This window comes from Balaenoptera musculus, chromosome 9 (genome assembly GCF_009873245.2).
Source record: "Balaenoptera musculus isolate JJ_BM4_2016_0621 chromosome 9, mBalMus1.pri.v3, whole genome shotgun sequence".
NCBI lineage: Eukaryota > Metazoa > Chordata > Mammalia > Artiodactyla > Balaenopteridae > Balaenoptera > Balaenoptera musculus.
In genome coordinates, this window is record NC_045793.1 from 33255513 (window position 1) to 33268923 (window position 13411).

The 13411-nt window shown below is 38.4% G+C and overlaps 1 protein-coding gene across 3 annotated transcripts in view; it reads right to left on the reverse strand.

Moving 5' to 3' along the window:
- CFTR (CF transmembrane conductance regulator) overlaps nucleotides 1-10114 on the reverse strand; it is a 195072-nt gene extending 184958 nt beyond the window's left edge. For all 3 annotated transcript variants that reach the window (XM_036864463.1, XM_036864464.1, XM_036864462.1), the window contains exon 1: nucleotides 9983-10114. In XM_036864463.1, the coding sequence (XP_036720358.1) occupies nucleotides 9983-10035 (53 nt within the window). In that variant the 5' untranslated portion in view covers nucleotides 10036-10114. The remainder of the gene's footprint in view (nucleotides 1-9982) is intronic.
- Nucleotides 10115-13411: the final 3297 nt, after the last annotated feature.

The window sequence follows — 13411 nt, forward strand, 5'->3', positions numbered from 1 at the left end:
GTGGTTGTCTTTCTAGCTAATAAAATTGCATAAAAACTTAGCTCTGGGGCTTCCCTGGTGGCGCAGAGGTTGAGAATCTGCCTGCCAATGCAGGGGACACGGTTTCGAGCCCTGGTCCGGGAAGATCCCACATGCCGCGGAGCAACTGGGCCCGTGAGCCACAACTACTGAGCCTGCGCGTCTGGAGCCTGTGCTCCACAACAAGCGAGGCCGCGATAGTGAGAGGCCCGCGCACCGCGATGAAGAGTGGCCCCCACTTGCCGCAACTAGAGAAAGCCCTCGCGCAGAAACGAAGACCCAACACAGCCATAAATAAATAAAAAATAAATTAATTTAAAAAAAAACTTAGCTCTGATGTTATTGGGATGGCTAAATTGGAGCTTTAGTTTCATCAGTCTTATAAACTCTTAATATAGTGAATAAAATTTTGGATCTCATTGTCGTTGTATATTTTATGCTCTGATTTATGAAACTGATTTATGAAAATACCTATTGTTTAATTACATTAATGATGTTGAGCCAAGTTTGCTCCATAATCAAATTAATCTGTAGGGGATTTATTTGTGCACTTTTGTTCACAGTCCATATATACAAGATATACATTCACTTTTATGGATAGGAGAGATTAACTCTAATAGATCTCAGATGAAAAGCGGTGGAAAAGAGGCTAACGTGAGTTTCAGAAGCCAACCCTATCTTTGATTGAAAGGAGACGTTCTTTTGGTAATAAATATTTCATCAGCTTATTTATTATTTTGAAAAATGTATTCAGAGGTCCAAGACAAAAATGAGTTTAAGGTCTTTTTTTTTTTTTAAGACTAGATTGTGGTATATACATTTAGGAAGAAATTCTGGAAATAATCATTTAAATAATCTGTTTTAAAATTAAACTGTCAGGCACCCAGAATACTCACATGATATTTGAAGAGAAAAAACATTTCAGGTGGAAAGCTCATCTTTAGCAAAGCATTGATCTTCTGAAGAAAAATAATAGTGTACTAACTTAACCTGGTATTTTCCTAGAAAGTCCTGTAACCCACACAAGAAAGCAAACCATAGAAACCAATTTTCCTATTTTGTTATACTTTAGAATTCATGGATTTGGTAAAGCAACTAATATTTTTATTCAAAATTGATATTTTATCTTCAGAAAAGTCAAATGGAAAGTTTTTAAAATCTCATATTTATAAGTAAATTTTTACATTTCCATCAAAAATTAAATTTTAGAAGCATAAACATAAACTGAATTAGTCAAGTTTTATTCATTCAACAAGTATATTTTAAAGGCCTACTATTCACCAGGGAGTCAGACAGGTGCTGGAACCAAAAGATGGATAAGATAGAGCCTATACCTTAAAGGACGCATCAAAAAAAAAAGTATATGCAAAAAAGAAGCAAAGAAGAAATGGTCAGTAGGTTCCTATAAGACAAAACTATTCTGAGAAGTTAATATCTAATCTAATGTTAAACTACTGTTCCCTCTTCTGAAAAGTCCACTTTGCATGTCTAAGTGTTTCAGTTACTTTTAAAATTACTCAATTATTGAATACACTAATGTTAATTACAAATGAGCCCTGAAATTTTTCCTAGATCTTTATTTAAAACTAAGTAATTTTAAAGCTGCAAATTCTGAAGCTTATTGCAATAGACTTTTTAAAAAAAATATTATATGAAATTCAATTTTCAGTGCCCATAAATAAAGTTTTATTGGAACACAGCCATGCCCATTTGTTTGCGTCCTGTCTATGGCTGCTTTCCTACAATGCCAGAGACTACGTGGCCCACACATTGAAAATATTTACTATCTGGCCCTTTACAGAAAAAGTTTGCCGACCCCTGATCTAAAGGATAGCAATGGATTTTGGCTGAAAAAAGTACAGCTTTGTTGTTGTTGCTCTATTTTCCAGAGTTCGTAGAGATATTTAAAATAAATAAAATGTGCAAAGAGAGCTTCTTATAAAGTTTCTCCAGTATGCCGCCTCTATGAGGACTGCTAATCCTGGCCAGCAGTGGCTTCATTTTCTTGTTGCTCCCATAGCCAATACTGGGCTCCAAGGTCTGGCCTTGAATCTCCTCGAAACACAGCTGTCAGCTGTGAATCCTCTAGGATTCTGCCTATTAAGCTTAATTTTCACACAATGGTCTGACTGGTAACAGATGAAACTCCTGGGTCCCTTTTTGAAGTTAAGAACTTCAGTTAAGAATTTCACTAGGTATTGGGGGTGGGTGTGAAGTTGGGTAGAAGGTAGCTGCACCTATGTAGGCAATGCTAAGAAAGCTCTGTGTGTTTTAACAGGTTCAAGGTTTTAACATAAAACAATGATACGTAATCTTTTCAAGAGTAGGAGAATCTTTTTTTTTTCAGATTAACAAAATTTAATAGTGGTATTAGGTATTAAATTAGAGTTTAAAATATATATTGAAACCACAGTGTTACCCATGGGCTTACACATTCTACATTATATATTTCTGTAACTTTGAAATACCTTTTTGCTAATGATCATGCATTACCTTTTTCAGTTATATTTTTTTCAGATTGTATTGCAGAAAATCTTTTTTTTCAATCACTGCAGACAATACTTGAAGCCCCAGTGAATTTTCATATGTCCTTCTTAAACGTCTATGATCATAGAAATCAGCTGTGTAAAAACTGCTGTTTAAATGTGTGAAGTTATGGTGGGGTGGGGACCCTTCATATATCAGTTGGTGGGTTTGCAGGGGAGGGTATTGGGAGGGTGCTAAGTAGAATTTCTAGGTAGAATTTAACCAGTGCTGTCCCTAGTATACCGCTGCTTTTTTTCTGACACACTCTCAGGTGACTCCATATCACAATAAAGCCCAAAAAGTCAGCACTTTAAATTATCACCTAGATACCACCCCGGACTTTACTGAACAGTGTGAGGGATGTATTTACAATTCTGACTGTCACCTCTGACATCTAAATCTCTCTCACCTAAAGCTCTAAATCACTTCAATGTGTTTTCAAATAATCATATTACCTGGCCTTGAGCCATATGCATCATTTCCGTTTTCATTTTAAAAAGAAGTTGAGGGCTTCCCTGGTGGCGCAGTGGTTGAGAATCTGCCTGCCAATGCAGGGGACATGGGTTTGAGCCCTGGTCTGGGAAGATCCCACATGCCACGGAGCAGCTGGGCCCGTGAGCCACAATTACTGAGCCTGCGCGTCTGGAGCCTGTGCTCCGCAACAAGAGAGGCCGCGATGGTGAGAGGCCCGCGCACCGCGATGAGGAGTGGTCCCCACTTGCCGCGACTGGGGAAAGCCCTCGCACAGAAACGAAGACTCAACACAGTCATAAATAAATAAATAAATAAATAACGTGAATTTCTTAAAAAAAAAAAAAAGAAGTTGAGAGTCTGCATAAGCCTCCACCTCCCCCCCAAGATGCCTCCTCCAACTGAAACCTCTGCCCTCAGCAAGCGTCACCATCACCCACTGTTACCCATGTCAGCAAATCTAGACAGCATCCTTGATTCTTCTCTCTTCTTCACTTTCCACATCTAATCAATTACCAAACCTGTTGATTTTACCTCCTAATGTCTTTCAAATCCATCTTTCTCTCTATCCCAACTGCTACTCTTTCAGTTCATCCGTTTTTTGCAAAACTGCAACAGCTTTGAACTGGACACATTGCTCCCCTGCTAGAAAGCCAAGGCTTTTCACTTCCAGTATGATAAAGCCCAGACAAAGTTCACCAAGCCCCTTATGATCTGGTCCTCGCTAGAGTTCCAGACCCAGCTCCCACAAATCTTTGTCACACATCTTATGCTCCAGTTACAGGGAACTTCTTTGACTCTTTTGAAGGTGCTATGCTCGCTTTTGCTGTCAGTCCTACACACAGTCTGCCGCTTCTGTGTTTAAATTTTTCCTAACCCAGCCCTACCCTTTTTGTCTGGATAGGTGCCAACTCAAGAGTCACTCCTGCAGCAAGCCTTCCTTAACCGGTCTAAGACTGGATTAGATGCCCAGGGAGGGTTACTATAAGCCCTTGAAAATCTGGGTTTCAGAGAACTCATTCCATGAAGGCAGCACCAATTTCTTCCTTGTCCACCTCAACCTTCAAAATGCCTTTCATAGAATACAGAAGGTGGTAAATTAATGAATTAAGGTATCCTCCAAGCTGCCCTGAATCATAACCTACAAAGTCAGTATTGCTCTGATTCAGTTCTCTGAAGCAACCTATGGGAGAATTCTCTGATTATATCAGAGTAAAGCCCAGTTGTCCAGTTTCAGAGCTAAGAATCCTAACCATAAGGACTTAGCAGAAATCTTCAAATCACTTCTTGACCCCACGAGCAAGGAATTAGCAAGCAGGCCTTCCCGCAAGGCAAAGGCCTGGCTATAAAGGAAGATAAGAAATATTTCATGGAATAATTACTCTAAGTATTAGAAAATCTGTCCAGGGTCCTGCTCGCTTTGACCTCTCTCTATCAGAATAATGCTGTATTACAGGACTGTTGAATGTCAGCAATCTACAATATCCATAAATCTCCATGGATCACCATGGAATTATCATCATCACAAAGAAATATTTAGTAAACTGTTACATGCAGGAGTCTTGAAATGGTCTGAATACTAAACAAGTCACAGAAGGCCCTGACATCCAGGGCTTTACAATTTGAAAGAGTCATTGATGTCAAAAGATAGTAATAAGCTAACAGAGCTGCACAAAGAATAGCAAACTTGACAAGTCTTGCGACTTGGATACAGCTGTGAAAACAGATCATTCAGAGCTCTGTAAGAATATATTCGTTCTCTACATCAAGCAACCTAATTGAATTTTTACAGGTTTCTTGCAAAAAGAAGCCTAAACTCTTAGGCTCAATAGCAAAGCCACTTTGTAATGCTAATTTTACTTTCAAACGACCACAAGGTAAAATCTTAGAAGCTGAAGAGAAGCACCTGAAATAGTAATGTTAACATATTTATAAAGTAAGCCTTCAGTCAGGGTTCCCAAACAATCAGACCTCTATCATAATCTGTTTTCTCCTCTTGACATCATTGCATCACAGGGATTTTGCTCCAGGGAAGAGCCCTACACAGATGCGTCAGGAATCACTGGAATCAAAATTGCCAAAATTGCTGCTGAGTCAGAGCTGTTTTTAAAGTTTTGATAAACAACATATAGCTGCACGCTAAACGGTTAACACCCTTCCCTGATGGTTTTACAATCCTATACTTATATTGTAGCTCTATCACTGAAATTATAGGTTCCTGTGAAGCAACACTGACAATAATAATACATTTTATACTGGGGATCATTCAAGGGCCTTTTAAACAAGTTTTAACATTTATGCATTGAATATTATCACACTAACTCCTACTTCTTCCCATGAAACATAAATGGAAAACTGAAAAACCATGATTTCCCTAGTGTATCAGTTGGCTCTAGAGGGTATTTTGACTGTCACATCAAACATAAAATATTAATGAACCAGTTAAGAAAACTGATTCCACTTCTCTCTTTAGCAAGGGATGGAATATTACAGTTACACTGTATGGTATGTGTTATAAGTATATAAGAATCTTCCCAGAGAGTTAAGTGAGTAATAATTTGAACCAGCATATAAAAACTATTGGAATACACTTCATAACCAAGGAGGAAGTTTTTAAACTTGCAAAATGAACTAAAAGAAACTTAATTATATATACACATATATTTTATATAATAAAATATATATAATTACAATTTTAGTAATATCATGCAGAGGAGGTACTTTTAGAACTCTGAGAGTTAAATCAATCAAAATTGGCACATATCCCAAGTTGAAAATCTGAACTGTATCATAAAAATCATGATTAGCAAAAGACAGATGGGTAGAAAGGAATTTTAAGGGACTGGTGTAGGGAGTCAACATTTGTCAGTGTTCAGGCAACACTGTTCCAGAGGGGCCCCTGTCCCAAAAGTGGCCTCCTCCAATTCCTACAAGAGACAAAGCCAAGGGAATGTATGGGAACCCTGGGCTGTCCTCACTGGATGGCATCTGCCCACTGACTGACTAAATGAACTCATGCTATTGAGGGACCCTTGGCAGCTGTACATCTCAAAACGAATTGTGCAACTCACATTGGCATTTTGTTTTATGCATCTATTTCTTTTGATTTGGATCGTCTAAGCCTTGTCTGAGAGACGAACCTGAGATACAATATGTGTATTGATCAAGATAGGAACAGGCCCTTGTTTGAGTGGTCATCTGGTCTCCCTTGGCAACATTTCTATAAATACCCCCGACAAACTGCAAAAATACTTATGGCTCTGCCATAACTTTAGATTTCCTCACACCTTGCCAAAAGTAAATAAAATGTAAATATAAAGTCATTGTGATGGATTTTTTTGTTTACATATACTGTAATTTATATAACCAAATTAGTGTGGTCCTCTTCAAAATTGTCATCTTTATGGGTCTTTCATTACATACTTGTTGTAATCATCTTCTGTTGCTCAAAGCACTTATGTTTCTCTTCATTAAGAAATGTCTTTAAAGTTTGCAATACATTTTTGGAATGATAATACCTAAACTTAAGTAGCACTTGGCTGTTAACAAAGCAAATTATGATGAAAAATCTTTATACTTTCTTGAGCTACAATCAAAAGTCATTTAGAAGCAAGTCCAAGTGATCGGTCTGAGTAATATAACTTTTAATCCAAAGCAAGCTATGACTATAAAATAATGGCTAAAAGGTAATGAAGCTACTTATGAGAATAAATTTATATACTGTTTTAAAGTTAATTCCATTAAAAGAATCCAAAAATATTCTGATCAGAGGCAGAATTTCACTGGTAGCTACTTTGATCCACCACACCCATCCTGATGTAGAAATTCTAGTCTCTTTATTTAAAAATCTCTCATTACTTCGTATTTAATGATTACAAAAGTAACTTAAATTATCTTATTATTAACCTGAGACTTACAATATGCGACTCCTTGCTGAATTTCCACTTTAGAGCCTAACCTTGTTTACTTTTTGGTCTTACTTGAGACTTACCTGTGGAACTTATTGGGGGCCCCTATATCCAGTCTTGTAAGAAACCTGTGGCATTGTACACATGGATTCTGTGGGGCTCTGACAATTCCTCAAGTATAGATCTAGACTTCTGGTATGAAAACCATGACCAAAATTCAAGCTGTGTCATCTGACACATGGTTTGGTACACAATCTAACATCTAAAGAGAATATGGGAAATTCAGGGCATGAGAGAAGACAGAGAACAAACTGAATAACCACCTTGAAAAGTTAGAAAATGTAAACTTGACAAATTGCTCAAAAATGAAAAACATAATCTCTCTTGGTAAACATTTGTAAATCAATTGCACTGGTATATAAATTATAAATTCTATGCAAATATATCACCTCTAGTTTAAAAACATCTTTGTATTTCATAAAAGCTTTAAGTTAATGTAACTTGGTCTCCATGATGCACACTATTTGAATTTTTGTGGTGAAATTCTCTTTTAGGTTATGTTTATAATATTGACATTATTATTATTTTATGCATTATGACACCTCAGATATCTTTCAAATTTCATACTTGATGTGAAACTCATGCAAAATTAAGAAAGTACTTAAATTTTTCCTAAACATTATCAGTTTTCCCAGTAACAAAATCTAGACAATAAAAGAGATATTTAATATAATCTATAAACCAGACCAAACAACTTTACTCTTTTATGACTCTGAAACTGAATGGATCATACTCAGAAAGTTAAATTCTAAGGCATTTAACAACATATGATACAAGCATATGACTTTTTTCCTGTATATCTGGTAATGCCATGTTGGACAAGATTTTTCCTAAATTAAATTCTCATCTAGGCCCATCCATTGCACATACAGATGGATAGTCACAAAATTATATTCAACAAAGATGAATTGAATATTTTATATAAACAAGGTATGTGGTATTGTAAAGAAAGTAAAAATATGGTAATTAATAATAATAATAGTGGCAGCTAACATTTACTAGGTTAACGACTTTACATGCATTTTCTCAACAGATTAACCCCTAAAACATCGGTCCTACTAGTGTCCAAGTTTTAAAGGTGAAGTCATACAAACAGAGATGTTAAGGGACTTGCCTCAGGTCACAGAGCTACTAAGTAGCAGATCCAGGATCTGAATCAAAACAATCTGAACCCAAAGCCTAAAACCCTGGACCACTAAGCAGGACTACTGTCTAATCCGAAGACAGAAAATACGTTTCTTACCCTTTCAGAATTACAACCCAGAAGGAAGTTTATAATCACTGGTACTTTAGGTGATTGTCAGTTCCTATAAATAGTAGGGACTTAACTTTTAAAAATATACCTATTCTTAGAGCAACTTATTATAAAGTAGTTTGAAGAGCAGGACTGAGTATGCTCTTCACACATTTAGTAGCCATTATAATATTTATTTTTTAACAAATCCACCTGAGAGCATTTTTAAAACTATACTAAAATGTATAAGGTGATCTGTTTTAAAAAAAGAAAAAAATACTTTGATAGACCAACAATGATATAATTTAAATCAACAATGAGCTCATTTAAAGTTCCTCAGTATTATACTTAGACGTAGCCATGGGATATGTATTCTTCTGAAAACTGCATTTTTTTTAAAACTGCATTTTTAGACAGAATGGCATTTAGGTTCCTCCAAGTGCTCTAGTAGAAAGGCTACAATTTATGCCAATTAGCATTCTGATTTTGTAAATAACAGGAAAACAGATCAACAGACAATCCCATTTGTACAGATGGAGTAACAAAAGGTGCTGAAAACACCCACCCAAGAGGCAATTCCAAACAGTAAAGTCCTTCTCTCCCATCCACAGGGAGGAGCTCTCCTTCTATGGCCTATGCCCTCTCCTTAGCACCTGAGTTCCAGGTTTGCTGCACATTCAGAGAATAAAACATTAGAAAGCTGTGAAAGCCAAGCTCCTTCCCCCCACACACATATGAGCATATTTATAATGTATTTGGCTTTTCTGATACCTAAGTATGCTGATTCATTAGATAATTATGAATGGGATAAGTAATATCCCATGAGAGAGCTGAACCTATTCATTCATTCATACAAGTATAACAGAAATAAAGTAGATACAGTATCCAAAGAACACTTCAAATATGAAATGCTACATCTAACTACACTTTGCCTAAGACTCTGAACTTAGACTCTATTTTTTAAAATCTCATTAGATGAAGTTCACAAGCTTTTATGGCTCATCACACGTAAAGTAGGATAAGAGTACAATTTATTAAATGTCAGTTGGTTTAACTTCAGCATCTATTCCCATGGTTTCACATTTCCATGGTAATTCTGACCCCTCGTTTAAAATGTATAGCTTGTAGAATTGGCTTTTTTTAAAACGGATATTTCGAAGGATTTGCTTTCATTCTTAAAAGAAAGAATAATGGAATTGCGGCAAATACTTGTTAGATATACTCAGTATCATAACAATAAAAACTTTAAGCACATATTACCCACTTTATACTTCTCCCCTATAAACGTTCAAAATTCAGTCAACAAGTGTTTTCTGAGCACCTACTACATGCAGGCATGGCACTTGTAGTACATGAGCCAAGAAGACTTCTAAGTTTCCAAGGCATGAAGGGGGGAAAAATAAGGGCCAAACGTAAGTATTTGTTATTAACAAGTTTATAATTCACAAGTTTCTTAGAAGAATCTAAGAAGACAATTGCACAGTAGCACATCTGGGTCTTGAGAGTGATTTTCAGTTGCAAGTAGTTAAAATTTCAGGGTTAAGCTAAGGCTCTTTATTCACACAATCGGCTTCAGTTTATTCTTTTATCTCTTCCTAATGCTTTCTATCTTATTCCACAAAATCCTCGTTCTCCTCCATAACAATGAATGACAGCGCATCTTTTTAAAAAAACTCTTCCACTTTCCCCAAAATCCAGCCCATACACGCGTCCTCCTCTTTCCTGGGCACGTGTGCTTCCAAAGCTCAGCTGGACACCCTCTCACCTGAAAAAAAGTTTGGAGACGACGCTGGCCTTTTCCAGAGGCGACCTCTGCATGGTCTCTGGGAGCACCGGGGTCCCTGCTGGGGCAGACCGGGCACGAGCTCCTAGTGCCAAATGCCCTACTCTTCTCGGTGACTGCCGCTCGCCCCTTTTTCTCTGACCTGCTGTGATGTCATTTGCTTCCAACTCCCCCCACCCACCCCTGCCCCACACACCTCCCCTCTCCTTTCGCTCCTTCCCCCGCCTCCACTGCCCAGGTTAAAAGCTGGACGCTGCCTGGTCCGGCCCCAAATTTGCTTTAGCGGCTTTCCCCACCCCGTCCGCCCCCAGCGCCCGCACCGCGCCCGCTCCTTCGTTCTCGCCTCCTTCCCTCCCTCGCTGCTCCGCGCCACCCTTTCCCGGTTCTGACTCCCAGCCTTCCCTCCCTCGCGCGCGCTCCTTCCAGGTGCGCGTCCCTACCTACCTTCCGGCCCCAGCCCAGCCCGCAGGCGGGGGACCGTCGCGGCCGCTCTCCAGGTCCAGTCTCCGACGCTCGAAGACAGAAGGAGCCACCAGCGCGAGCAGAGCCGGTCAGTCAGCCGGGAGCCTCCTGGACCTTCCTGCGCGCCAGGCTCCGCGAGACCCAGGGCACGACGCGGCCAACTTCCCCGAGCCTTCTTCCTCCTCCCTTTTTCCGAGATCCTAGCCGGGTTCGCGTTACGTTTGTACGGTGCCTTTTGAAAGGGAAACGAAAAGATGTCTCTCCTGTATCAGACTGCAGCCTCGGAGAGCTGCAAAGTTCCGCGGCAGCGTCTGATGTGTTCGCCTTAACGCTTCCCTTGAGTGTCAGAGGGAAAAACCAAGCTTGTTTGTTTCAGGCTTAGGTGAGCTGCAAGTGTGGCCCCTTAGGAGATGTACTTCAGGTGGAGGGAATCCCTATCAGGACGTAAGAGGAATTGCCGCTTTGTCCATTACCCGCCCAGGATTTGTTCATTGTCTGTCCTAAGTTTTTCAGTCCGGCTTGCATTTTTCAAGAAGGCTTTTGTGTGTGTTAGCGACTACGATGACGACAAGCGGACAGTATGTAGACTCACCCGCCATCCTATAGTTCCTAGTCTCGGTCAGCAAAACATCTTGACTAATAACACTGAAAGGAATCCAAACAATCTTTGAAGCGAAGGTAGCATGCTAACGCTGACCTGCCTCAGAGAAACGCCATCTTCAACTCTTGAAGGGCATCTAAGCTTTCCCAGGTGTGGGCGCCCTAGCTTCCCCGAGTTTTTGCTGCGTGTATTGTGTGCCTGTTTGATGGTTTTTAAAGAACCAAAGCTTTCGTTCCTGAATCCTGTTGTGTAAAAGCAAGGGCACATTGAGTTTAAATTGAAAAATTCAAATGGAAGTAAAAAGTTTGGTCTGATTACGTTAATGCCTCTACACCTAAAGGAAGGGCGTTTACTTGTGAATTGCTTGTTGTTGATTTGTGGTCACCCAGATATAGTACAAATGAAACTGCACTTCATAATAATAGAAAGAAAGGAACACGTATTTAAATTAATAAATGAGTTCAAATCAGGTCTTTATAGCTCCCCTTTGCATTTCCATGCCACCTTTTTTTTAAATCTTAAAGTGGGTTTTATAAACATTTAAATTTTATTATCCTAAATTTTAACAGTAGAGAAAATAACACCAAAGAGATAGGCAAATTGCATAAAGTTAGATACCAGGAGAAAACTTAATTTCTAACTCATGATCTCTTGCTTCAAATCCTGTACCTGTGTTTTCCTCTCTCCCGTATGGCATGCAAATCTAGGCTCTGCCTTCATTATTGACTTTTCCCAGGTATGTGATTGAACTCACTTCATCCACTTTCCCACCCCCCACTCTATTGTTTGCTTTATAACTGCTAATGTAACCCATCAAATGTAATACACACATTTCGAAAGGAAGCGGTAATCAGTTCCTCTTTGTTCTCAAAGAGCAGGTGACAATAAAGAGATTAAGAATTGAGTTCCAAAGAAGATCACAGAAGCTGACCAAGTGATATGCCTCAGAGACCCCAAATATTTGTCAATCAATCTCTTTCCTCTGGAAAGAATAGATAAAATAGTGACTAGTTCTTGATTTCTTGCTATTTGCCAGGCACCATCTCATGGGAATCTAACAACAACCATGTAAATAGGTGTTATTCTCCCCAGTTTTCAGTAGAGGAAACAGAAAAGAGAAGTAAATGCCTGTAATGATAGAGCTAACATTTAAACTCATGTCTGATTTCAAAGCATCACTCCTATCAGTGTGTAATATTGCTTCTAATCAAATCATCCCTCATGCATTTATGTACTATCACTTACACTGGTATAACCAGTCTTTCTTCTCATATTAGTTTCATGCAATTGTAACTGCTAGGCCTGTTCAAGAATGAGGCAAGAAAGCAGAAATCTGCAAACCAAGTAGCTACTGGAGTTCACACTTTTAAAAGATGACATCTAACTATAATATTCCATTTTAAGTGTGTGTACACGCACACATACCTAGGAAGACCCTAGATTTTTATCATGAAAGGTTACATCCCAAATTTGTTCTTGGCATAAGTAAGACTTCACCATTACTCAGAACATTAACACGGTTAGCTGACATAAACAAATGAACTAATTGAGACGTGATATTCAAGGCTTGCATCTAGGTACAAACGTAATGTGGGAATGTAGATTTATGCACCAGGAAAATGTTCAAATATGGCTGAAGGTCATGACTGAAATCCTAAATGTGTCTTTGAGATGTCAGGAATAGGAAAGAGATTAAAGGGCCAGGATGAAAATAAAAGGTGGTAGTAAGAAACAATGAAACTCTTCTCTCCAAGCTGCTCAAATATCAGCTCACAAAATTTTATAATAATAGCTTATATATGTTAAGCACTTACCATGTATGTAAGATGCCATGCTAAATACACAGAATGCTTTGCCTTTTTTTAATCTTTATGACACCTTCATGAGATATTACCTTCTTCATTGTCTATATATTATAGGTGAAGAAACTGAGGTATAAAAAGTTTAGTAATTTTCCCAAGCAAGTTTCGTAGTAAAAAGTAACAGAGAAAACTGAGATTTGAACCTAAACAGTCTATTGCCTGAGCACAAGCGTTTAACCACTACTCATACTTCCCCCACAGAATTTCCTAACATTTTAAGCAGAACTGACCTTCAATATAGAAGATTAGATGGCCATTTGTATGGGTTTTTTAAATTGTAGAATACATATAAAATTTGCTAACTTACGCCTTTTTTGAGTGTACAGTCCAGTAACACATTCACATTGTTGTGCAATCACCACCATCACAGTAACCCTTCTATCTTGTAAAGCTGAAACTCTATACACATTACACAATAACTCCCCATTCTCCCTTCCCCCCAGCCCCTGGCAACCACCATTGTATCAATTCTTTCTTGTTTTTTAT